Genomic DNA, 24,330 nt, shown 5'->3' with positions numbered 1-24,330 from the left:
CCAGAACAAAATGTGTTGCGAGATCGGGTGAAACACGGCGACGGCGGTAAACGTGTATTGCTGACGGCAACGCACGACCGATATTGGAGTGATCAAAATACTGGTTGAACTAGGTCATCCATTCAGTCTTCATTTTTTATGATAAAAGTTCACGCGCGAAGAATGAATAAAAGCACGTGAACTGAAATATGCAGTCAGATGTGAAGAAATTTTAACCATATCCATTACCGCTAAATATTTCACTAAGAATTTGGTATTGAATTGTGCTTTTCACAATGCTGGTCGTGTTGTGCAAGCTATGTAACAGAATTACGACCTATCTGGATGGAATTCGATTGCTCTTTCTAATGAGCGGCTTTCCAAAGCTGTAGGATACACGGTTGCGGAGATACAGTCGATCTTAGTTAGGGGGCTCACTTTTTTTTGGAACACCCTGTATAAACGACAAAACAAACATGGCTAGTTACAAAAGCAGCTTATTAATTTGATGTGATTACGTAATCCCCCCCCCCCCAAATATTGGCACCGAACGGACATCCGGAGATTCCATGTTTCCCAGTTCCCACCGGCCTATACAACCCTGGTATATAGGATCAAACGCCTGGTGCCGCCATGTCGGGTCATATGGCTCGTGTCATCAAGTCTGGCGCAGGCTCGAATCATTCCGACTGGACGCCTGATCTAGGTGCATATCCAAGCGGTGACCCTGCTGTCGACCGCCTGTTAACGGACTAATCTGGCACTAGCCGAGCGCACCACCCGCCCCCGCGAGGACGTTTCGCGAAATGGACGCGCCAGGGCTGTCTGCGGATGCTCTCTACGCTTGGAATAGGGCAACTTTGAAGACATCAGGGCTTGCAGCCGGAAATTAACAACAATATTCCCTACCGGGGGATGTTTTTACAACTGTTCTGCTTTGTCCAATGTAAATAGCCTGGGGGGTGGGGAATAGGACGGAAGGGAGGAGCAGGTGCTCTCTCCTATAATTGGGACATGAGCCCGTTGGAGAGAGGTCCGACTAAATAAAAAATAATAATAATAATAGACGATGTGGACTAATAAATGGCCGTTATGACCCGTTTGCTGCTTATCCGAATTTCATTGTTGACGTTTACCAGACTCTACCTGCCTAATTTGTCAGGCGAGCAATGAGAGACATTCTGGAGGAATGACATGTTTCTTCGCCTTTTTACTGACAAAATCTTTTCGGTAATACAATGCAGCCCCCGTTCACGACCTTCAGAATTCCTTTACCGTGACGTCATCACGGCGCATGAATTTTCCTTCACCCATAGAAATGCATGCAAAGCATGGTGTGTTTCAGGCGGGCTAAGGAGAAATCTAAGGCCTACATGTGTTCAAAAGACGTACCACTAAGCCAATGGATTCGTCTCATTACGATAAATGGGGTTGAAATCGAAACATTCGGCCTATATTTATCTAAAATGGGCCAATCAAATGGTCCCTGCAACCCACAATGAAGGATTTCCTCTGCGTTGAAAAATTTGTTTCAAGTGTTTTTTCATCAGCGACAGGGGAAATCCTTCATAATTGCTACCACATTACTACCATATTCCCTCGCATTTCTGTTGCGCATTGCCTCACAGATCAGAGTTTTGTGAAGTTTATATTAATTTAATTGTCATATTTTGACTGATTTTGGCGATTTTCAATTATTTCAACGCAGCATGGATCAGATAGCTCTCATAGTTTGCTGAAGAATGTGGCTTTTGCTTGGTTATTTTCAAGTTATATGTGATTTGGTGCGCCGTGATCGTAGCATTATATAAATATATCGACTTTAAAAATTGAATCAACTTTTGAAGTGAAGTTCACATGAAAAATCAAAAGTTCAAGCATAATAATTGTTTAAACAATGAGGCAACATGTGTCTCCCAGATGGAACTTATATTTCAATTGAAAACTGAAAATGGGAAACAGAAGATGGATCTGCGGAGTTACTGAGATCACAAGGTGCTCTTGATTGTTGGTAATTGAAGATGTTGAGAGAACTTGTGAATCTGCATACCAGTCCTGACTTGCTTGATTGTTTAAAACTATTTTAATTCTCATAATTGTGTAATGTGTAGTGACTACACACCGCGCAGCACATGTGCGCAGAAATGTGCAGGTGGCTGGTAGGTGGGTTAAACTTCGGAGATGCGAATTTGGATGTCAGTTAATAGTTATAAAATTAATGGTTATGTCTTGTAGAGTAAGCTCTGCTGTTTTTTTTTGTAATTGTCTTTTTTATAATTGTAACCTACAATTTTTTTTTTTTTTATAAATTTAGCTCGAATGTTTGAATGGACGGATTGACAGAGCCGGAGCCCACGCTAAGCAGAGCTTGTTGCGTAGACCCCGACCCCTACCGTCCGATCGCGCAATTCCGGGTAACGGGAGAATTTAGATGCCAAAGTTTAACGTGCCCTTCAAAGCCGGACACGGCCTGTCCCACTCAACTGACTTCAACTGGCTGCGGCTGCTCCCACCAACCGCAGACCATCCCCGTCAGGAGTCTCAAATATCGAGCGCCGGAGCGTCTCGAACCCGGGCTCTCACTACCGGGAGTCCGATGCTCTACCAACTGAGCTATGGGACAGGCAATGGGACACGTACAATGCTGTTAGTTTCATTTTTATTAAAATGCTCGACCAGAATTTGCACTTGTTCATGCATGAATGGCTAAGTTTCGGGTGTTTATTCAACCCTGACTGCTCAAGTTTTTCAAAGGCACATGACACAGCACGGCTAGATCAGCTGGTACCTACCTGTTGACTATTTTTGTTTTTGGTGGTGATGTGTTTGCTGTTTGTCTTTTGCAAGGTGGTCAATGAAATAAAATAATGCATTATTTTGGAATGTTTCCTTGACAGAAGCCAGGAGCCGGATTGATGTGTGCTGGTGAATGAGTTGGTTCAAAAGCATTATCTGATGTTTTTCAATGTGCATAAGCCATAACATCCCTTTCATACGCTGAAGTTTTAATAGCTTCTCAGTCTCTGTCATTTTCCTGAAATATTGGTGTAGATAAGAGATATCAGTACCTTCTCAGAGGTACCTGCCTTCTGCTGGATGAATATTTAATTGGTTGGACGAAATGGACAGGTAGCCTTATGATAATGTAATGTGAAATCTTATTTCTATAAAACTTTGAAAATGAAGTTCTAATTATTCATATGTGCATACATTTTTGATGACTAAGAAAGTTTTCCAGAAGAGTAGAAAATGTGGGAAAGTCTATCAAATAACACATTCTGAAGGCTCAACGCTGACAGAGTGCTGCCTCAAAGAATAACTGACTTGCTGGGTTACGAATATTTCTTTATTTTAATTTTCAAATGTAATGTACAATACATTGCAGTGAAATAACAAAATAGTGCAGTAAAATAGTATTGGCGACGATCAAAGAACACGTGCGCCATTGATGTCTGCAGAAATTGCTACCAGATTGCTACCAAATCCGTGACGTAGCTACGGCGCCTTTATTTCCCTAGTGAACCAACCTGAGTAGTAAAGTAATCTTGATACAATGTACTAGGGTTGACTATTAAGTAATGGAAGTGCCTTAAGCAATTAAACGTTTTTGCACGTGCACATATTTTTTTGGTGTCATTTCATGTGCCGATGTTTTTTCTATCCAATGGTGAAGACCACATGTCCTTAGCTACTTTTTGCTATAAGCTATCGTCGTTTTCCCAAGAGACCACCCGAACCTGTGGCGCACCACCTGGCAATGGCCAAAATCGCGACCCAGCGCCGAGTGCAAGGTCATTAGAGCTCAGTTTGTCGTAGGGAAAAGGCCTACCAAGATCAGAAAACTTTTTTAAGTGTATGGAGCGACGCAGCCTCCCCACGGACGATATGTCGGTGGTTTCATCGGTTAGAGAAAGAAAGCGCCGATCAGTCTTCTGGCGGCATTCCAGGAGTGGGTCAAGACGAGGCTGGAACGGTGTGTGATGCTTGAAGGCGATTATGTGGAGTAGTGTATGCTGTCATTTATCGTGCCTATGTGTATTTTTTATGAAAATACAGCAATTGTCCATTGTGTAGCCATAACAATAAGCCAATAAGCTCTGGTGACCTCGCGCTGGCGCTTGGCGCGCGATTTTGGCCATTGCCAGACTCCTTTTTTATGGTGCGCCGCAGGTTCGGGTGGTCTCTTGGGAAAACGACGATAGCTTGGAGTAAGAAGTAGCTAAGGAATGTGGTCTTCACCATTGGATAGAAAAAACATCGGCGCATGAAATGACACCAAAATAATATGTGCACGTGCAATAACGTTTAATTGCTTATGGCACTTCCATTACTTAAAGGGACTATCCCACCTTTAACATGGGGTTTGAGTTGAGATAGCCAAGTTTGCGGCGAGGTTCAGAAACCACTATCTATCTAGGTTGCAACCCCCGCGGCCTCTTGGTGTTGAAGAAATTCGTTCCCTTCATTTGAAAATGGGCCTTGTGCAAGGCCCTATCTTCAACATGGAGCGACCGTTAGTGTGACGTCACCTCGTTTAGTCATTCTGATTTAAATGGGTTTGTTCGTTGACAAATCGCTTAAAACTTGGTCTGAACTTTGTTGTGGTGCCTACAGAGTAAAAAGAATCAGCTTCATGACAGTAATGTGGCCTGGGGAAGGAGGTAATTTTGGGCTGTGACGTCACATATTTGAAAGTTTGTGTTTGGAATATGGGAAGCCTAAGATGTTTAATGAAAAATAAATGCCAGAACCGTGTTCCTGGTCATCCAATCTATAAAGTCGGGCACAATTTAACTGGTTTTAACAACATTTTAGAAGGTGGGATAGTCCCTTTAATAGTCAACCCTAGTAGTTTCAAGTTTTTGTTGCTGCATAAAATTAATGACAACATGGCAAACAAAAATATTGTAGCACACATCTAGGTAGGCACATTTCTTTATATATTTTTGGCACGCTGCAAAGGAAGGAGAAAAATAATTCAATATTTCTACCTTCTCTGTTTAATCTGCATATAAAGCCTTTTCCTAAAGCAGCTTTTCACTCCGTACAATTTGTTTTTTGTTTGTTTTGTTGGGTTAGGCCCTTTCGGTCCAATGAGACCATTTCAGAGCCGGGAGGAAGATAGGATATATAGGGGGAGACATTGGTCTGGGCAGGCACCCTAGTGAGTCGCCGGGGCTGAGCCCGTCCAGAGGACAGGCCACCCAGCCCCAAGGCACTCACTGCACCCGGCTACGGGGTGCGCTCCCTCGGGAGCAGCGGTGCCGCTCCAAGGGAGCAACCCGCATGTGATAAAGTTGCCTGTCCAGCCCGGAGGGAGGGTTGCGGCGTGGAGAAGAAGGACTTCAGTATCCTGAGGAATGAGGATAGAAGCACGGAACGGTGCGTACAATTTGGCGCGTCACGTAACTGTAATAGCGCCTCGATCGCTCGGAGCCGTGCGGCGCAGTATGAGTTCAGGCGCTTACCACTAGTGCCATCTGTGGGCGAAACAGCAAAACTCTGCGCCGCGTCCGCCACATTGTTGAAGGGCCGCGGTCACGCTTATGGGCTGCGACAAATGAACACGAATGAGCACAGCAATGAGATGAGTGATCACTGTTGTGCAGCCGTCGACTCAACGTGCATGGATAATAATTTTACATGCATAGGAATACGAGTCGTATGAGCAAAATATAAGGCATGCATTCATATTATTCGGGTCATTTCCTACTTCCGTACGAAAGCTAGTTCCTCGCCATAGATGACTACTGTTATTTCCTTTGCTGCTTTTTTAAAAGAAACTTAAGCATACGCTAAAGGCCTGGCTACACTATGCGTTTTCTGCGTGCGTTTTTGCAGGTTTGCGTGTTTTGCGTAATATCGTTCTAGGAAAAAAGTTATAAACAATATAATTTTTACTTTGGTTATATACAAAAGCTAATATAACTCTTATGTAACTAAAATTTAAGGTGAAAAACATCACAAAAACGTAATATCGTTCTTTTTTCTAGAACGATATCACGCAAAACACGCAAACACGCAAAAAACGCACGAAGAAAACGCGTAGTGTAGCCAGGCCTTAAGACTACCGCATTTTATGCATGCAAGCAATGCTTCTTTTTATTGCTATCCCATTGTAAAATCAATTTATTGTCCGTTGATTGAAATGTCCCCACGAGTAAACTGCGCGGCGAGCGCCATCCGACATGATCCCTAATTAATGTCACCTGCTCATTAGTGCTGTCACGCCAGCCGGCCGAAAACGACAGAGTCACGTTTACATATTCTACAGGGGTGCTAATTAATGACTAGCCAGTACGACCTGAGTCCTGGCCGGGATGAGGCGAACCAGGGGATGCATCGTCCTCAAACTACTTCCTGTTGATGAATCATGTATGTATGCACCTACCTTAGCGGCAGCTAATAAGTAATTTGATACGTACTTCGCAGTCCGAGGTAATCAAACTACACATGCACATAAGGTATCCTATACATTGTGCTCTGTGCAATGTGCATATCAGGCTATGGCCTTGATGGTATACCTACATGATTAAGTCAGGAGGACGTTTGTAGAGAGTTATTTCACATAATAATTAATATTGCAGATATTTGAACTATAGCAAAGATTCGAGAAGCGCAAATCCAATTTGTTACAGTTGAAAACGGAAAAGAACTCTGTCCTTTCTCCCTCTCCCATTCTCTCCATGCCTCTCTCCATTCCTCACACGAAGGGTAACACACTCACCTTCCAGCGTCTGCGAGCCTGGTAGTTTTTCAGGTTGTCGATGTTGACCTCCTTCTCTCGCTGTTCTGCCTTCTCTTCCTTTCCTCGTGGCTGTCGAGAAAGATGGAGAGATATGGTTATGTGTCGCCGATAGAGCAAGGGCCGCAGGGAGTCACTAACACAGCAGTGCAGGGGCTGTAACTTGTTATCATGTTTGTCGTGTTGATAAGGCATGAAAATACGACATTGCAATCCTAACACCTATTTTGCTGAAAGCAGTACATTACACACCACTGCGCAACACAACTTCAATATTTTAACAAAAATAGCACAAAGTCAGCAAAACACATCGTTGCAGCAACCGTAATGTGCGCGCATGTTCAGTAAATGTGCAGATTGCGGCGATCACTATCCGTCTCCATGCATCACAGATTCACATCACAACCTTTGTCCGTAACTACAACAAACCGACCGCGGCGGCCGCCCGCTAACCCCGCCACCTCCTGCACGGGCTGGTCAGACCTACCTCGATCCAGGGATGTCGCAGACACTCCTGAACGTCCGCACGTCGCCTGCGGGCACACGACAGACGACGAGTGGTCAGCACGCCACTGGGCAGCCCGCCCGGCGGCCGTTTGCCATTGATTTGGCCTGCAGCAGGGCGCGTGAATACTCCGACCGACTGCCGCCGACCGCACGGAATCGATCAGACTGTGTCGGCCGTGACCCGGCCGGGCCTGCACTGCCCTGCAGAGCTGCTCGGCGCCCCACGGGAGGGGGAGGGGTGTGCCCTCACCGCGCCGGCTGCAGCCGATGAAAGGTGGACGCGCGTTATTGTGATTTGTTGGTCTATTGGTTGTTATTCAGTGTCTACACTGACTGTAGGTTTTCTCGAGGGCGTTAAGAAATTAATTTGCAGCGGCGCAGACATGAAAGAGGTGACACCTCACTTCTCAACCACGAATTTTGCTCCTCTGTCTGGAAATGACATAAAGCGACCACACTTGGGTTTCGATAAAAACGACGACTTCTAAGCCGACGTTTCTCAATGTGCTAAACGCGCATTGCTGTTCGGTTGCACCAGCGCATCCAAGTTATTGTTTATTTCCGATTTCAAACGACTAACATCATTTGTCAATGATCAATCCCATTCTGCAAAAGTGTCGAATCTTAACTTGTCAAAGGAAGTGCATGCATGATCACAAACATGTGCTATGTCTTCACCTATGTGTGCATTGTGCAGTCACTGTGCACTACACAGTGTGCAGCCAACGTCAGATATCTGCTGACCCTCTCTCTCACTGCCACTGCCACAGTAGCGCCTAATCATTGAATTAGTGGCCTTATCCACTCGGCGGCCGGCCCCCAGAGCGCTTCTGGGTGAGATCAGTGTCGGCGGCGATTTGGCTTTGGTTCCGAAAGCGCCACTGGCAGTCGTTGCCTGCTAATGTCCGGTCTGACAAAACTTGAGAATGAAGCCGGCTATCTACCGGAATGGCAGCCCCGGAATGTTGCATGGAGTATAGACGGTAATACCTATATTATAATTTTTTCTCATCCAAATTTGTTTCATCGTGTAGTGCAATGATGTGTGATAAAGCAGTGATGACACATACATCACTGTATGTAGACTAAAATGCATCAACATAATGCTTAATATGATGTTTAGGTGCGCTTAAGTAAAAGCAAGAATAATGTCTCTAATGCTAGAATCTGTTATAAGGCAATTGACACCTACAACCTACCACACCTACAACCACACGAGTGTTACGCTAGATACGAGCACTTCATTTTGTCTCAGGATGGCATTTCTTTTTGAACTCAACATCCAATGGTATGTTCATTTAAATTGCCTCCTTAGTTCTTATGTATACCCTGAGCGCCGTCGCTTAGCACGTGTGCTGCTGTGCAAGTTCATTGACCATATCTGCATAAATATCCCGTTTCTAGTCACACATATACCTCAGCCCTGGCCCCTGAATTTCACGTGTCTTTTCTTCAACAAAGGAAACGGTGTTAGCAATACAATCAATCTAGAATACTTTTCATTGTTATATTTTCAAGTCACATAAATCGATGGGTGTCCAGGTCCTTCCTGTATCACCCAACTGCGCAGCGGGTTACCGGTCCATCGCCGGCCGTTCGCCGGTCCCTCCCCTACCTCCCCTGGGTCCGCGGCCTTCCCACTATTGACCAAACCGGGGCGCGCGCGGGCAGCTCACCATCGTGTGGCCGTCGGCACCACGCGCGTACCGACGTGCGTCGCAATCGACGAGAGGCGTCGACGGTGCCGTCGGCGCACCGGTTACCGACGGTACTCCAGGGAGAGAAGGAGAGAGGGAGGGAGAGTTGCTGCGCAGAGACAGCAGGGTGACCCTAATATGGAGCGGTCGGTCGAGAGCGCCAAACCAGATTGGGGCGGTGCAGATGGCAGTTTCAGCGAGATGCTGCTGCGCAGTTTCACGAGGCGCATAGAGATTATATGGGAATGACGAGCTTATCGACCAGCATAAATATATGTGGAAAAGTATTTCGTTGCTGTTGGAGATGAGCGCGTTATTTTTGGATTGGGATAAGTGGCTCCTATTTGCGAGGCTTATTTGATGGACATGTTATATATGAACTTCTCCTGATGGCTGTTCTCACATTACGGCATTTGATCCTGACGTTTCATTGCTTTTGCGCATTATCTTCCTGCAGCTATTTGTAATAAATAATTGATAGGTACCCTTGGGAGCGTCACCAAGAATAGACTGGAATGGGACACTCTGTATAAAAACAGTTATCTGACAGTGATTTGAGAGCCACACATGTACCTATAGCTAATCTAGATCCTTGACAAGGCTTGTATGTATGTAAGTACATATCGTTCGATGAATTATTCTATTAAAATTTTAGCTGCAGAATTAGACTTAAGAAGTTTCCGCGACGCAGGGTGGACAATGAACGATGAACTAAATCAGTGCTAGGGTCTGAACACTACATACGCAAAAAATGCATATTACCTCTTTTTTGAAGCATCATAGATGAGGATAGGCTTCGCCATAGATAACATGAATCATGTTATCTATGGCTTCGCTAATTAAAATGACTTGTTCTCTCCGTGGCGGAGTGCATAAAAGCGCCGAAAATTGACGCTTAGCAGATAGTGAGAGCCAGGTTCAAGCCCCGGTGCGGCCGGCCGCATTTAGCTTCTACGTGTACATACATAATGGCGTGCGTGTCTGTGGCAGGGGCCGCACAGCAGCCAGGTAACGTGAGTGAGCGGAGGGGACCAAGAACCACGTGAATCCGTTTCGAAACGTGAGTAAGGTTTAAAAATAATTAGAAGATGCACATTCAACACGGTTAAAGGTAGACTGCCACCTTTTTTCCACAAAACGGTTTTCACTAGAGCTGAGCCACCTATGTCCCAGACTGAAGTCGGTTTTCCGAAATTCGAACCCGTTTGCGAGAAATCGGAGACCAAAGTTCAGTTTGATGCCATTTTTGTAGTCCAAGAAAACCGACATCTCTACTGTTTATCGATAACTTTGAAACATGAATTTTCTTATCTTTTGGTAAATATATGTCCAAACTTTGATTGTTTCGAGATCAGAGAAGAATTTTGGAGTGTCAAAATAAAAGTTAAACTTATATATTCAGTAGTTCATTTTTTCCAAAAAAGTGTGGGAAATGGGGTTTAACATGGGCCAGACCCATTCCAAATGAGCCATGATTTTTAAATGTTTTACGAACTTAAATGCAAAATAAATTAAACACGGCCAATTTCTTATGAAATCATATATTAGTAAATCATTAAATACCTTACTTTTTCAAATAAAATGTAATAATCTTATGACCTTGAAGTCTAGTGATGTGTAAACATTGTCGCTAGACATTAACCGATTGATAATTGTATGATAATCGACAATTTTTTTCGCGATTCACGTGATGATACTTTGTCAGGTGAATTCTAAAATTTTGTTTTGTCCAGGGAATAAATCATAGGCCGATCTGAGAAAACTTTTTGAAGGTGGCAGTCTTCCTTTAATTGTGTGTGCGTTGGTCAAATCAGGTGCCTTAAAATCTATTCATGGCACGGGTTCAGTAAAGTTGTATATCAAGCGAGCTAGTAACTATTTCGAGCTATGCTAAATGCCATTCGGCATCATATAATCCATGCCCAGCTCAACATCATAAATTTACCATTTTAGAAGCTGGTCGCCTAGCACGAAATGAGTTCTGCCAATATCCGCTTGAATATAGTTCATATGCCGAGTGGTCTGTAAGGTTCACGATATCTCATTAAAATTCCAAGAAGCTATCAGAAACTGCCGAAATGGCAATGGCCGATGCGGGTATCAAATGAATGGATTGGGCTTCAAAAACGGATCAAATCCATCTCAATGCGAGCAAAATGACTCGCTCAGTCTCTCAGCATATATGCCATTTCAAAGAAGAATAATAAACTTCTAATATGCGGGAAAGTTTTGTAAATGTTTCATGGCAACTGGGCAATGGGCATGCAGTCTACATCGGGTTCAGTTTATACGACTCTATAACCAGAGATGTGCATGGATCCGAGATGGATCTGTGATCTAGTCGAAGCAAACTGCAGGCTAGGATCTATGATCCCACCGGATCCCGCGCAAAAAATACATCCTGGATCTCTGATCTCATAGGATCTGACGATAAACCAAGAACACGGATCTATGATACGAGTGGACCCGAACATGCAAAACGTTTGAAACCATGTTTCCAACTGTTTTTGTCAATAAGCGTCACAAAACTATGAATTACGAGCACTCGTAACTCGTATGACATGAAATTACATACAATTACTATAAAAGAACTTCTGTGAGTTGCAACAAGTGAATCTTTAGGATGTCTGTGTTGACAAAAACATGAGCTCACTGGATCTTGAGCGAGTTTTCTAATTAACCCTCGCCCTGGCAGGGGGGGTCGATGCGACCCCCCCCCTAAGGTTTTTCGAAGATAGCGTAAAAACGGCGGCGCGCAGCGCCGCCAAATTTGGCACAGCCTATGGGGCAACCTTTTTACATATGACCTGAAAATTTCAGGTCCGGGTGACCTTGGGTCAGGTCACCAGGTCAGAAAAACCGGTACAAGGTCATGGTCAAATTTCAATTTTCTTTTTGCACCTGTCCAACTCACAGTTTTGCACTGATTTCCTTCAAACTTTCAGGATGTGCTAAGTTCACCGAGTTGTATAACATATAGTTCGGGTTTTTTGAGGTCACTGACCTGAGGTCAGTTAGAGGTCATTACGTCGTAATGTTAAGCCTATGGGAAAATACTAAATTCGGAAAATACTGGAGATATCCGCTTCGTTCTATCACTTTTGTGCTTTGAAACCACAGTACTTAACAGCAGGTGACTTGGTGCTTCTTTGTTTGGTGTACTTATCCATGGGTCAGGTCAAATGAGGTCAACTGAGGTCAAATGACGTTTTTGCCAATAACTTGGCACATAATGACGCTAGAGCTTAAAAAATGGTATCATTGTGTTCCTGGTGATCAGCCGAATCGAATGATATGCGATATGATGCAATTTGGTTAACTTTAACTTAATTTATTAATTTAAGTTTACTTAAAATTTAAGAAAAAACTTTAAGTACACTTCAGCAAGCTAAAAAGTATATCATTCGACGCGCCTTGACGTGCTGAGTTCACTGGTGCTTTTCTTTTTGCTCTATCTTAATTAGATCAAAAGTTATAAGCGAAAAACTTTTGACCTGTTTTTAGCGAAATTTTTACATTTATACCCCCCAAAACCCCCCTAAATATTGACCTAAAGCAACCAAATTTGCACAGGGGCGAGAACTCCAGGGGGCCCACCTACCTACCAAATTTGGTGTTTCTAGGTGCCATAGGAGCCAATCGCGAGGGGGGGGGGTCGCATCGACCCCCCCCCCCCCTGCCAGGCCGTGTTATGAAAAATGCCCTGCCAGGGCGAGGGTTAAATCTTCCGAACGTTCTTCTTCAAAAATACAAAAGACACGTTTCCCAGTACTGGGAGTGTTTCCAGGGGCTGCAGATGTATTGCTCCGCATTGTCCATAAATAGCCTCGTTGCTAGTGCGCCCTAAAACACCAAATCATCATCATCATCATCGCAATTCGTATTGCCCATGATGCTGCGTATGCGTCTCGAGGCACATGTAGATTTTAAGAACATTATTACATTTAAGTACATTTAATTGTCTACATTTAAGTGTCTCCAATTCAATTAATGTAACTGCTCTCCATTGTCTTACATAACCCATCTTACTGCCTTCATGACCAGCATCCCATAATACGCCACACACTCTACATTCACACATGGGACGTGGGCCACCAAGTTATGACGCCACCAAGTCATGCATTTAATTGACCGAGGGGAATAGCACCTTGGGGTCATTCAAGCTGTCTTGTAAATGAAACAGCTGAAACAGAGCTCACTGACTCCTTCCTAGGAAAAATGTCGGGACGTGTTATGGATAGCATAGTCATAATGTAATTAGCACCTTTAGAGCTGAGGCTCTAGCACATATATTTGGTTGACAGCGATCTAATACAGTTATTTAACTTGGTATGAAAAGTAAAGGCAATGATTGAACATATGTTTCTATGTCTTGGATCAAACCCCGCCATATCCACTGTGATGTACACGTTGTCTCAGAGAGGGAATATTCAGTGGCATAGATGGCAGATGTTGACCTTCTCGGTTCTATCATGCAAGTGCTTATGGGAATACAAAGCACGTCCTGTCTTCCTAGATGCATTTATTTATCTTTCTTCTTTAGTACCACCTAAGTGATTAAATACTATTCAGAGGCATATCAAAAACATATCAGCAAAGTTATATTCAAATAATATAACTTTGCATTTTAGTAAAGCATATGGAAGTCAATGCTAAAAATGTTTCAGCGGATCAAATTGCGTTTCAAATGAAGTTTGACGAGATTGCGTATTGATCCTGCAAATAAAAAGAAAGATGACCATCGGCTCTTGAAACATCTCAAGTAGTTTCATTTTTGAATCGAGACTCGTACGGGTAAGTCATACGGCACAGCATCATTGCAGGCGTCTAGCACTAGTGACATCTAGCGACTGGAGTGGAAAATGAGAGAACATGACACAAGACAGGACCTGGGACCATAGGTTACTGAAGATAGCACAATTTAAGTAACATGCTCTTGTTGCCTGTTGGTAATAATGTGGCATGAGCGAAGAGCGAATTAGCATGAGCCACTGGCTGTCAAGCAATCGTCGATATCGTGATATTAGACTATTTAGAATGGCCGGCCCCCTGCCCGTCCAATTAATTTTCCAAGTGCTTACCTGGGGTCCCTGACAAACAGACGAGAGATGAAGTCCTTGGCCGACTCGGACGTGCCGCCGAAGTACTCCTCGTCGAAGTAGTAGTCGCAGGCCACGATGTTGGCAAAGGTCTCCTGCTGAGTGTCTCCCAGAAACGGAGACGCCCCGGAGAGCCTGGTGAACAGAAAGCAAAAGGTTTAACCCGCGCCCTGATGGGGGGGGGCCATTTTGGCCCCCCCCTGTGGTTTTTCTTAAATAGCGAGAAAACGGCGGCGCGCAGCGCCGCCAAATTTTGGGTACCTTACCGGGCATCAATTTGACACCTTCACGCAAAATTTCAAGTCACAGGTCACCTCAGGTCAGGAGTTATTGAGGTCAAACTGAGGTCATGTTCGAGTAAAAATGAGCAAAAAACATGACATCTTTAAACGCTCACAAATTTTACAGTTAACAAGCAATTTTAAAGTTCTTTATGTGGTTGTGTAGAAAAAAGACGGCGCTACAAAACTGCTATCTCGGATTTTCGAAAGTTTGGGATTTTGACCCCCAAAAATAAAAAAATGATTTTTTTAGAAAAACTCAAAAAATTTCCAAAAAATTTTCGAATTTCGAAAAAAACGGAATATATGTGATAGTCCCTGCGCTCTTCGATATACATACCAAATTTTAGATCGATACCTCTTTTTTTGGCCAAGTTATAGCGAAAAAACTGTTAAAAATTGATGACATCAAATTTTTGAACTCAATTTTTAGCAATTCTAGACCTCGTAGCGCAAAACGGAGACCACCATTGAACTCCCCGTGACGAGCTGCATCGAATAGATACCCATTTTATGCAAAAATATCAACTTTAAAATTTGACCTAATTTGACCTGACCTTGACCTGACCTTGACCTGACCTAGACCAAAACGTGACCTTAGCTGGCCCTCAAGTCTGTCTGACCCACATAATCGCATTTGTCATGTAAAATGGACCATAAAACATGTATCACACGACACTTTCATATTGTGACCCCCCAGTGACCTGACCTCTGTGACCTGACCTGGTATCAGTGACCTCAAATAGCAAAATATGTGTTTGAAGAACATTTCCCCATCGATGATTTTCAATGAAATGCATTTTACTCGATTTTACAACGCATTTCTTGAAATGCCTGTAAACGGTAAAAATTCGACCTTTGACCTGACCTGTGACGTCATCGGTTTGACCGAGGTCAATGAAATTGGGTCACAAGGTAGTTCCCCGTTGGGGCTATCCAACACCGTTTACCGCTTGTCGCTATGTTGCGTGGTTCTCGAGATCTGAGGGGGGGGGGGGCCAAAATGGCCCCCCCATCAGACCGCGTTGCTCGGCAGACCCCATCTGGGCGCGGGTTAAAGGGGATAGAAACAGAGGGTGGGATAAATGAGATAAGGAAGGGAAGAACGAGCTAAAGATACGAGAGTTCTGTTCAGCCTGCAGACAAATTGATTCTGGATCCCGCAGACGAAGGATTTACGTTGATAGCATTGTGCGAGAGCCGCAATGCCTCGCCGACGACCGAGAGGCGCCACCACTGATGCCAGTGCTACCTGGTGTCGAATCATGGAACTATTAGTACATCGTTTTCACTACGACGGAGCTAGGCGGCGGCAGTGCAGTGCGAGGGGTCTCATTCAGAACGTGCGGAGTTTTGAGTTAGGAGTTAGGACCGTTGTTCGCAAACCTCACGGTCAGCTTTATGCGGCTCCTGAGACACCTTAGGTAATAGCATTGACGGAAAATGTGAAAACTTTTGATTTTGGTGCGAAAAGGTGAACATGTGACTTGTGAGTACGGAAAATGAAGCCTGTGCTCGGTCATTTCATTGGCAAGCTCGCATCGATGAAAGGACAACGCTCGAGGGGTAAAACATCAATTTTTACAATGCTCAGGAGTCAAGACCTAATCCATCCTCAACTTGGATCATGCTCCTGTGCTCCTTCACTCAGGCAGCCATCTAGGGAAGTCCTTATAAAAGCATAACCCCTTCAGGGTATTATGCACTGATAAGTGAGCGCCTATCACCATTCATTGGGAAAAGTCATTTCGCAACCAATAATGGATCGAAGTCAATCAGACTACCTGTTACAGCGGTATATTGATGATCCGTTATTAATTGGTTTCTTGTAATGTTTCAATTAAAACTACTGAATAAGCAAGATTACCACCGATACCATAGCTCATCAGGAAACATGCTTGTCAGGAGGCTGTGTGAACGATTCAATTCAGCTGAGCATAGAAGAATCCAGCGGACTACGAATTACGATGTAGCTTAGAAGGCAGATCCTAGGGGTAAGATGCTCATTTGTCAAGTAAATATAGGCAGTGTTATTTAGCACTGTTACCGAAAGCTCATGCTGATAGCATTATTTAACTCTAACAAAACGTATATCAGGCAGCGACATACTCACAAGATATAGGTGATGACTCCGACCGCCCACATATCACAGGCCAGGCACAGAGGCTCGTAGTTGACGATCTCCGGTGCCACGAACTCCGGCGTTCCTGAAATGGGCGCCGACCGTCAGTCTCGTAACTTCGGGGGTCATTCCTTGAATCATCACGGTAGACAGTCACCAAAGTCTCTGGCATGTAAGGTGGCCAGTGGACATGAAGACTGTTTGGTCGGAAAAGGAGCTGGAGCTGTTGGAGATGTGATGTATCGGCAGTCAGATAGATGTGGAGCTGACATTTCCAGCCTCCGTCGACCGTCAAGCGAAGTTAAGGCCGGAACACAGCACACGCTTGCAAATCGCGTCGAACTCGCGTCAAGCGCGGAAATCGCTTCGTCCGCTGTGTTTTCACTTGCAATTCAGCTCGCAACCCGCGTCGAAAACGCGTCTCGCTTGGAAAACGCTTTACGCTCACAACTCGCGGCTGAAACGCGTTGATTATTGATTACACTTGACCTTTGCACGTGACATCTTAGCATATCCATGCGTCTGTTTCATGACAAAATTTTATGCGGCGTTCTTTCGATGAAAAATTTTTAGCTTTGGTATTTTAAATGACCTTCTCCTCGATCATTAATTAAAATCAGCACAGGTTAAATGTTACTTTCTTTTGTAAGAAATTCCTTAAAAAAACAGTTGATGCCAATGCCATGCCACACAGGTAAGTTCATCATGCCACATTGGAACTTAACTATAATTTGTTCAGTCAATTTTAGTATTTTAGTCAGTATTTGTTTGCCACGTATCATGGTCATTGGTCACAATCGGTTGTTCAGAAGTTTTTCAAGCGAATACAACACCGCTCTTGCAAATCTAACAACTGTTATCGTTCAATCTAATCTAGCAATTCATTCAATCTAATAATCCAACGATTACCATCCGTAAGTAAACTACATGTTTCTCCTTTTGCGTTATGCAAATCACAGGATATACTTAACCCTCGCCCGCACATGCCATTTTCCCATCCTAGAACGCACATGGGGGGGGGGGAGGCGTGCCATTCCCCCCGCGCCATTTCGTTCCTGTTGGAGATAGAGCTTCGCGGTAGAGACCAGAAAGATTCTTTGGGAAGAGACAAATCCAATGATTCCCAGTTTTACCTTCTCAGGTCAGTCGTTGACCTTCCAGGTCAGGTCAAACTAAAAAAATATTGTTTTGGGTCACCGTTGCATATCAAGTGCGCTGCTCATCATATAGGTACCGGGCGATGACGATGCCGTTTTGTGGTGCCAAGCCAGCTAGAACCCTTTTGTCACACTATCCGATCAGGTTTTTGCTGCTGAGGTCATTTCAGGTCAAGTTAGGTCAAGGTCAATGATATGTGTTTGCATGTCTGTGAGTGTATGCGAGATACTGATGTGTGCACCGATTGTTTATGTGTCCATATTACATGAGATCATGAAATGAGAAGGTTTTACCAAAGATACAGTCAAAGAAACTTCACGAAAAGTAAATTCATCTTGCCCAAATCGCAATGATTTTAGATGATGTAGGGGTGGAGACTCGAGCCCGGTCCTGTGGGTCTGTCGCTATCTCCCCCTTTATCAGCTACTTTACTCTACATATGACAAGTGGTTGGTTGGGACGTCTCCCTTGTGCCGTTAACCCGTCTGCCACCCGGGCCACGTGTCATTCTACATGTGCATCTACGGTGGGGCCTTTACTCGAGTGGTTCAGTGGTGAATGCTCGCCATTTGGTAGCCACGCGGTGGGTAGCGTGCCGATGGCTATACTAATCTAATGAGCACCAAACCCTTAAGCCAACTAAAGTTAACTGGCAAAACTAAAGTACCGACATAAAATTGCTTCCACTCTTTTATTCCTCCTTCTCGTATTCCTCCATGAAAAGTTGATATCGATTTTGCAAGTGGCTGCGATGGTCAAGTGGCCCAAGGAGCGGGTTCGGTTTTTGGTAGGGGAGGATGGGGTAATTTGGCCGCTTTTTTAGGAAGCGCTGTAGCTGGGAAGTTGGCGACAGACTTCTGCACTCTCTCAAGGCTGGCAGGTGTAGCATTCATTTTACTTTCTTATACAGCAAGCTGAAAATGATAGAGCAACTGCTTATGCCTGAATTTTGTCGTTCTACAAAGGTTTGCAAAGCGGCTTAATTGCCCCTCTAGCAGGGTTATTTGGCCGGTGGGGTACGGGTAGAGCAATTTGGCCGGTGTTAATTTGAGGCCTGGAATTTATGTTACGGGCAAGTCAGCTTCAGCGCCAGCAATGACATGTGTCCTTTACGCATTTTTAGGCTGACTCGATGTCGGACTTATCTTCGAATGATTTTGACTCAGGTCTTATTTCAGCATTTTCCTGCACAACTGAAAATGCGCTTCCTTAGCATACACTGCTAAATCAAACATTTGCATTTTATTTGTGGTGAGAAAACGTTAACCCTCGCCGGCCGAGGGGGGGGGGGGCGGGTGCCGCCCCCCATAGTTTTTTTCGCGATAGCTCCGAGCACGCTGGCGATAGAGAGCTGAAACTTGGAATACCTGACCTTTGATTCAAGCCGGATCTTTTGACACCAACTGCATTTTTGGGTCAGGTCAGGTCACTGACCTATGACGTCATAAGTGAACCTCTGCACGGTCTTCAGATGTCGCAACTTTACAACGCCCTCACTGCCAGAGGAGATGCCACAGGGAAATAAAACTTGCAGAATCTAGTATCCATTATGAGTCTCACAACTTGTATATCTCGGATTTTTTTCTAGAGGTCATATGAGGTCAGGTCATTTTCATGACCTCTCCATTATAAGTCAATGGGGAAAAATGAAAACTGCTATTCTGGCGCCGGGAACGATCTCCAACTATCTCAAGTACACATAATCGTGATTTGATGCACTCCTTGCAAGGTAAGATGCGTCACTTTTGCAATGTTGACCTTGCGTGACGTCATTTATGACGTCATCAAGGTCATATTAGTTTTTCGTCAATAACTCTTGAGCAAATTGAGCTAGCGAGTCAAGAAAGCCACCAATGGACTCAGGAAGACCTGCCGAATCGAATGACATGCGACATGACCTCTTTCGACCAACTTCGTGACCTGGGGGTGCTGACCTGACCTTGACCTGAGGTCAACACCCTAAGTTGAACTGACCCAAACAAAAAGTATATCATTCGACGCGCCTGATCGAGGCGATCACGATGCTGCCAAAATCGCGGCTCTGCGGCCGTTTTTTGCGAAGTTTTTCACCAAAAACTGAACCGTACCTTGGGCACTTGACCTGACCTCAGAGGTCACCGGTTGACCTAGGACCTTAAAATTGGGTACCAATCTCTGTGTCTCGTAACGGCGCACACGCTCGTTTTTTTCGCGACGCGCTAGCTCCACCAGGGGCGAAACGGCGGAGGGGGGGGGGGGGGTCGTACCCCCTCGGCCGGCGCGTATGTAGAAAACCAATAGGTCCGGCGAGGGTTAACTGTTTATTTTAGTAAGGAAATAATCGACTAATTGCAATTAAAAAAGTCTTAGCAATCAGAGAAACTACTCAACCCAGTCTCAAATCCTCACATCTCATACGCCTCCGATGTCTGCAAACGAGTTGTTAATAGTGTTTACTAGCTGGAGATGTGACTATCAGTTTGGTTTGAGCAGATCCCTAGCAACGTCGTCGTGCTGCTTTGCGCAGTGTCTTGATGAGCCCCTAGGAGACAGACTGTGCCACAATGCCACCGCCAACGGCTATAAACCCAACCAGCTCGGTACGGCGACCTTATCATTATGTACATAGGTTGCGGAACCGGGATGGGGGGCACCGGGGCACCGTGCCCCCCTTGATTTTGCCATTTTAACATTAGCCCTATGGGTATTGCATGGAAAGGATGGGCAGTGCCCCCCCCCCTTAATTGGTGTTTCGCCGCTACTGCTTATCAAGTCGGCCGTTCCAGCATAGCGATCCTGAGAGCACCGTCAAGGCTTTTCCACTAGCACCGGCAAAATTACCCCGCATTGCCACTCTGAAAAGTTTTGTCTACAAAGTACCTAGTTATGGTTTTACGGAAATACATGAAATTACTCTTGAAAACGCTGAACATCCTAAGCAATGGGACCACAATGTCAAAATTTGTCTACAGCCCGAATTCTACACGCCAGGCATATAATTTTTCGAACGGAAGTAAATGTTACCATTTTCTAATCAAATTTATGTTTTACGAAGGGGAGATTTTTGAAAAATTTTCCACGGATTCCTCATTTTATGTTGCCCGCAGTACAAGATAAGTTTAAGATTTTTTTTAAACATCAATATATATAAACACTACACAATTTAATACGTTGTACGTATAGAATTGTCAATCAAATGAATAGCGATGTGCTGAAAGCGGGAGGCCACGCCAGTATTTAGTTAAAATTGCCGTAAGCCAAGGTGCTTTATTTGGTTTCCATGGTTACTGACGCTATTACGCTTGCATTTCGCGAGCAGAGAAGCTGAAAAGTTGAAACAGATTCAACTTTTCATCTTGCAAATCGCGCCGGACTGATTTTGCTTGCGTTTCGCTTGCGTTTCGCTCGCGTTTTCCGAGCAGGATCCGGCGTGATTTCGCGGCGTAAAAGCGAGACGTCCTGCGTGTTGGGAGCTGAAAATATGCCATGTATTGCAATGGGAAAAGCGAGACGCGATTTGCGAGCTTAAATGCTGTGTTCCGGCCTTCGCAGCCAGGATCCGACACCGGCCCAGGTGCAGACCGTGGACCGTCCACCCGTCAGCCGACAGCCGGCCGCTCGACCGCTCGGTGCTCTCCGCGTGTGTTCTGCTCGCGGCGCCGGCCTACACCCTCCTGCAGCGGTACTTGGTTTCAGTTACACGGCACACCGCCCCGTCCAGCAGCCGGCCTACATCGGCCTCAGGTTCCTGCCGATAGCGCTAAATCCAATGAGATTAGCATGCCGGGCATTAGCGCAGGTAATGCCGCATAACAACTATCTATGAAAATTGAAGGATGTGCTTCTAATGAATGACCCGCCCATCGCATTGGAAGCCCACAATTACACAGGGTAAATTGGCAGAAGCTCTGATGATTTATCGCCAGGGAAGCCCGGAAGAGCCGCCGGTATCCCGCGGTTATGTGCAGGTCCGCAATCACGTGACATTACTCGGTGCACCGCCACTCTGAGAGCCGCTCGCTCTCTCCCATTGTCTCATCTAGTACATTCACGGCAAGCCATAACCGTCACCGATTGCAAACAATCCCGAATGGTTTTATTGTCCCTGATCAAATACATTGCAGCACCCGCCTACCTTCTGGAATTGCTACTCGAACGTTACGAATGTATACCAATCAAATTATTTTCGATTACCATCTATGTTGAACCCTGTGACGTTGTCAGAGATGATCAGCTCTTTATCTGATGATTGATTGACTTGATCCCGCCAGAACCACTGGCAATGAAATATTATATCTCACCTCGCATTTTTATTTTTATTTATTTCTCCTTATTTCCTTTTAATAATTTTGTCTTTCTTACTCTGGTTCTCTTTTTCTCCTCCCCCCCCCCCCTCTCTCTCTCTCTCTCTCTCTCTCTATCTCTCTCTCTCTCTCTCTCTCTCTCTCTCTCTCTCTCTCTCTCTCTCTCTCTCTCTCTCTCTCTCTCTCTCTCTCTCCCCCTCCCTCCCTCCGTCCCTCCCTCTCTCTCTCTCTCTCTCTCTCTCTCTCTCTCTCTCTCTCTCTCTCTCTCTCTCTCTCTCCTACTCTCCATCTCCCAAACAGACATCACATCAACTCACTCCAGCCTCCCGTCGAACTGACAATCTCCTGTCGTCATCACTGCACCCGAGACCTGGGCGGCGCCGGGGGCGATATACGGAACGACCGGACCCAGCCAGGGTCACGGAGGTCAGCTCAAACTACCGGGTCGGCGATCGGCCGTCGTCAGGTCGTTTGTCCATCGACAGCCGATGATAGTGACCGGTTAGAGCGGCGGCTGACACCTGGTTAGCGAGAGGCCGCGACCCTAATGGGGCAGCTGTTGCGACTAAGCGGCGCTATAATGGGACCGCAGCGGCGCAGAGGGCAGCGGTCATTCTCGGACAGTGGTCTAGGTGTCATAGCACTTAGCGGTAATGGCGTGTAATTGCATGAAACTAGTGGCTACAGCGGCTCTCGGCTTCGTGTTTGACGAACAAGGAGAAAGGGCTTGTCCTAAATGTCGCGAGTATGCACGGCAATACAAAGGCGAACTTGCAGCTAAGCATTTCAAGTGGTTGTTCATTTTTTTTTTCTCAAATCAGTTGCCAACCAAATTAGTAATCTCCAAGCTCTGTGAGAATTTAGGCCCGTGGTTACGGAGCGAGCGAAGCGAGCGTAGTCTTTCCTTAGATTAACGGAAATTTCTGAGTATGAGCGGCCGGCCGGCCGGCCGGCCGGCCGTGGTCACGCTTTTGCGAGGCTTATATCTCAGCAACCACTTGACCGATTTACACGCGGTAATTTTTGTAGGGTAGCTTCATTCCTTCTACCAAGTATTGGACTATACCCGATGTATGTGGGTGACCCCTTATGCACGTGCCACGTGCAAAACGAAGAGGTGTCACTTTTGTAATTGTTGCAATATCTCGGTAACTACTTGGCCGATTGCGCTGAAAGTTGGCATGTAGGTAGGCACCCACTAGGCACTGCATATACATGTGCCAGAGTTGGGGTGCTGCTGCACGTGCGCACGTGCAGGGGTCGTTTCCAGATCTCGGGAACGGCTGGACCGATTGCGCTCAAATTTGGTACACGGTTAGGGACCGGTTAGTAGGGTGCCGTGCACAAGTCAGTTGGGACCCATTTTGCACGTGCGCACGTGCAGGGTGCCGCTTCCAGATCTCGAGAACGGCTGGGCCGATTGTGCTCAAATTTGGTACATCGCTAGAGACCAGTTAGTAGGGTGCCGTGCACAAGTCAGTTGGAGGTAACCCCTCGCAATTTCGCACGTGCAAGGCCCACCCTCTCGCTCGCTCCGTTAGTCGCCCCAAAAGGCGTTATACTGGTAAGTATCGTAGTTACTGGCAGGACAATCCTATATTCAGTTTTACTCCTCTTATTGCTACCAACTATAGCTCGCCGCTTATATACCTCGGTAGTGCGGTGAGAATATACGATGCGATTGCTCTCACAACTCAAACCGTGTCGGGGCGCACTGCCCGCGGCTGAGTGACCGCGGCGGGCAACGGGTGCCTCTCCAACGCAGCCGCCGGGGAGGGCTGTAAATTTAGATCCATCAGTGTCAATCAAGACAATGGCTTCCTCCGGGCGCGGCGTACCGAGTGAAGGACAGCATAACGGTTTGTAATCGCGGCAGGGCTCTGCTGCTGCCCTCTGCTCTGACAACTATCGCGGGGGTTATGTGAGGTTTCTGGATCGGGATAACGCTTTTTGCATGCATACATTTATCTTTTAATTTCGCACCTTTGGCGGAAAGTTGTTATTTGCTTACTAAATGCTGGAAGCTTTAACGTACCGAATTACTTATGCTCAGAGACGAGAGCGCAGATCTTGATGCATCTAAGCAGTCATTCTATGATATGAATCATCATCGATCGAGTGACCGGATAATAGCTCAAGTCTTACCGAGCATATGGCGCTGCTCCTGGCCAGGCTCGATCTTTTTGCTGAGACCGAAGTCGATCAGCTTGATCTGCTGGTGTTTTCTGGTGAGCAGCATCACGTTCTCAGGCTGAAACAAAGAGAGGCCTCGTGTGAGCGTGCAACAAAGGGTAAAAGAGACGTTTCTTGAGAAAACGTGTGCCCGGCGCACTTTGAATTGGGTTGCACTTATGAACAACAGTGATAAACAATGTGACACATACATAGAGGCGTGCATCGGTCAAGCTTCTTTCTAAATAAAAAACAACTATTGACATTTAATTGGACACTCAAAAAGC

General features: G+C 45.5%; 1 protein-coding gene across 8 annotated transcripts in view; it reads right to left on the bottom strand.

Moving 5' to 3' along the window:
- The window catches only part of LOC122377922 (death-associated protein kinase dapk-1-like), a 164,856-nt gene that overhangs the window by 66,199 nt on the left and 74,327 nt on the right, over window positions 1-24,330 (bottom strand). For all 8 annotated transcript variants that reach the window (XM_043358524.1, XM_043358529.1, XM_043358522.1 and 5 more), the window contains exons 4-8: window positions 24,017-24,122; window positions 16,422-16,515; window positions 14,010-14,162; window positions 7,212-7,257; window positions 6,707-6,796 (exon numbers count right to left, since the gene is read on the bottom strand). In XM_043358524.1, the coding sequence (XP_043214459.1) occupies window positions 6,707-6,796; window positions 7,212-7,257; window positions 14,010-14,162; window positions 16,422-16,515; window positions 24,017-24,122 (489 nt within the window). The remainder of the gene's footprint in view (window positions 1-6,706; window positions 6,797-7,211; window positions 7,258-14,009; window positions 14,163-16,421; window positions 16,516-24,016; window positions 24,123-24,330) is intronic.

The sequence above is a fragment of the Amphibalanus amphitrite genome, unplaced genomic scaffold (assembly GCF_019059575.1).
Source record: "Amphibalanus amphitrite isolate SeventyFive unplaced genomic scaffold, NRLGWU_Aamphi_draft 000052F_arrow, whole genome shotgun sequence".
NCBI lineage: Eukaryota > Metazoa > Arthropoda > Thecostraca > Balanomorpha > Balanidae > Amphibalanus > Amphibalanus amphitrite.
Note: the sequence above shows the minus strand (reverse complement) of the source record. Positions and strands in the feature narration are given on the sequence as shown.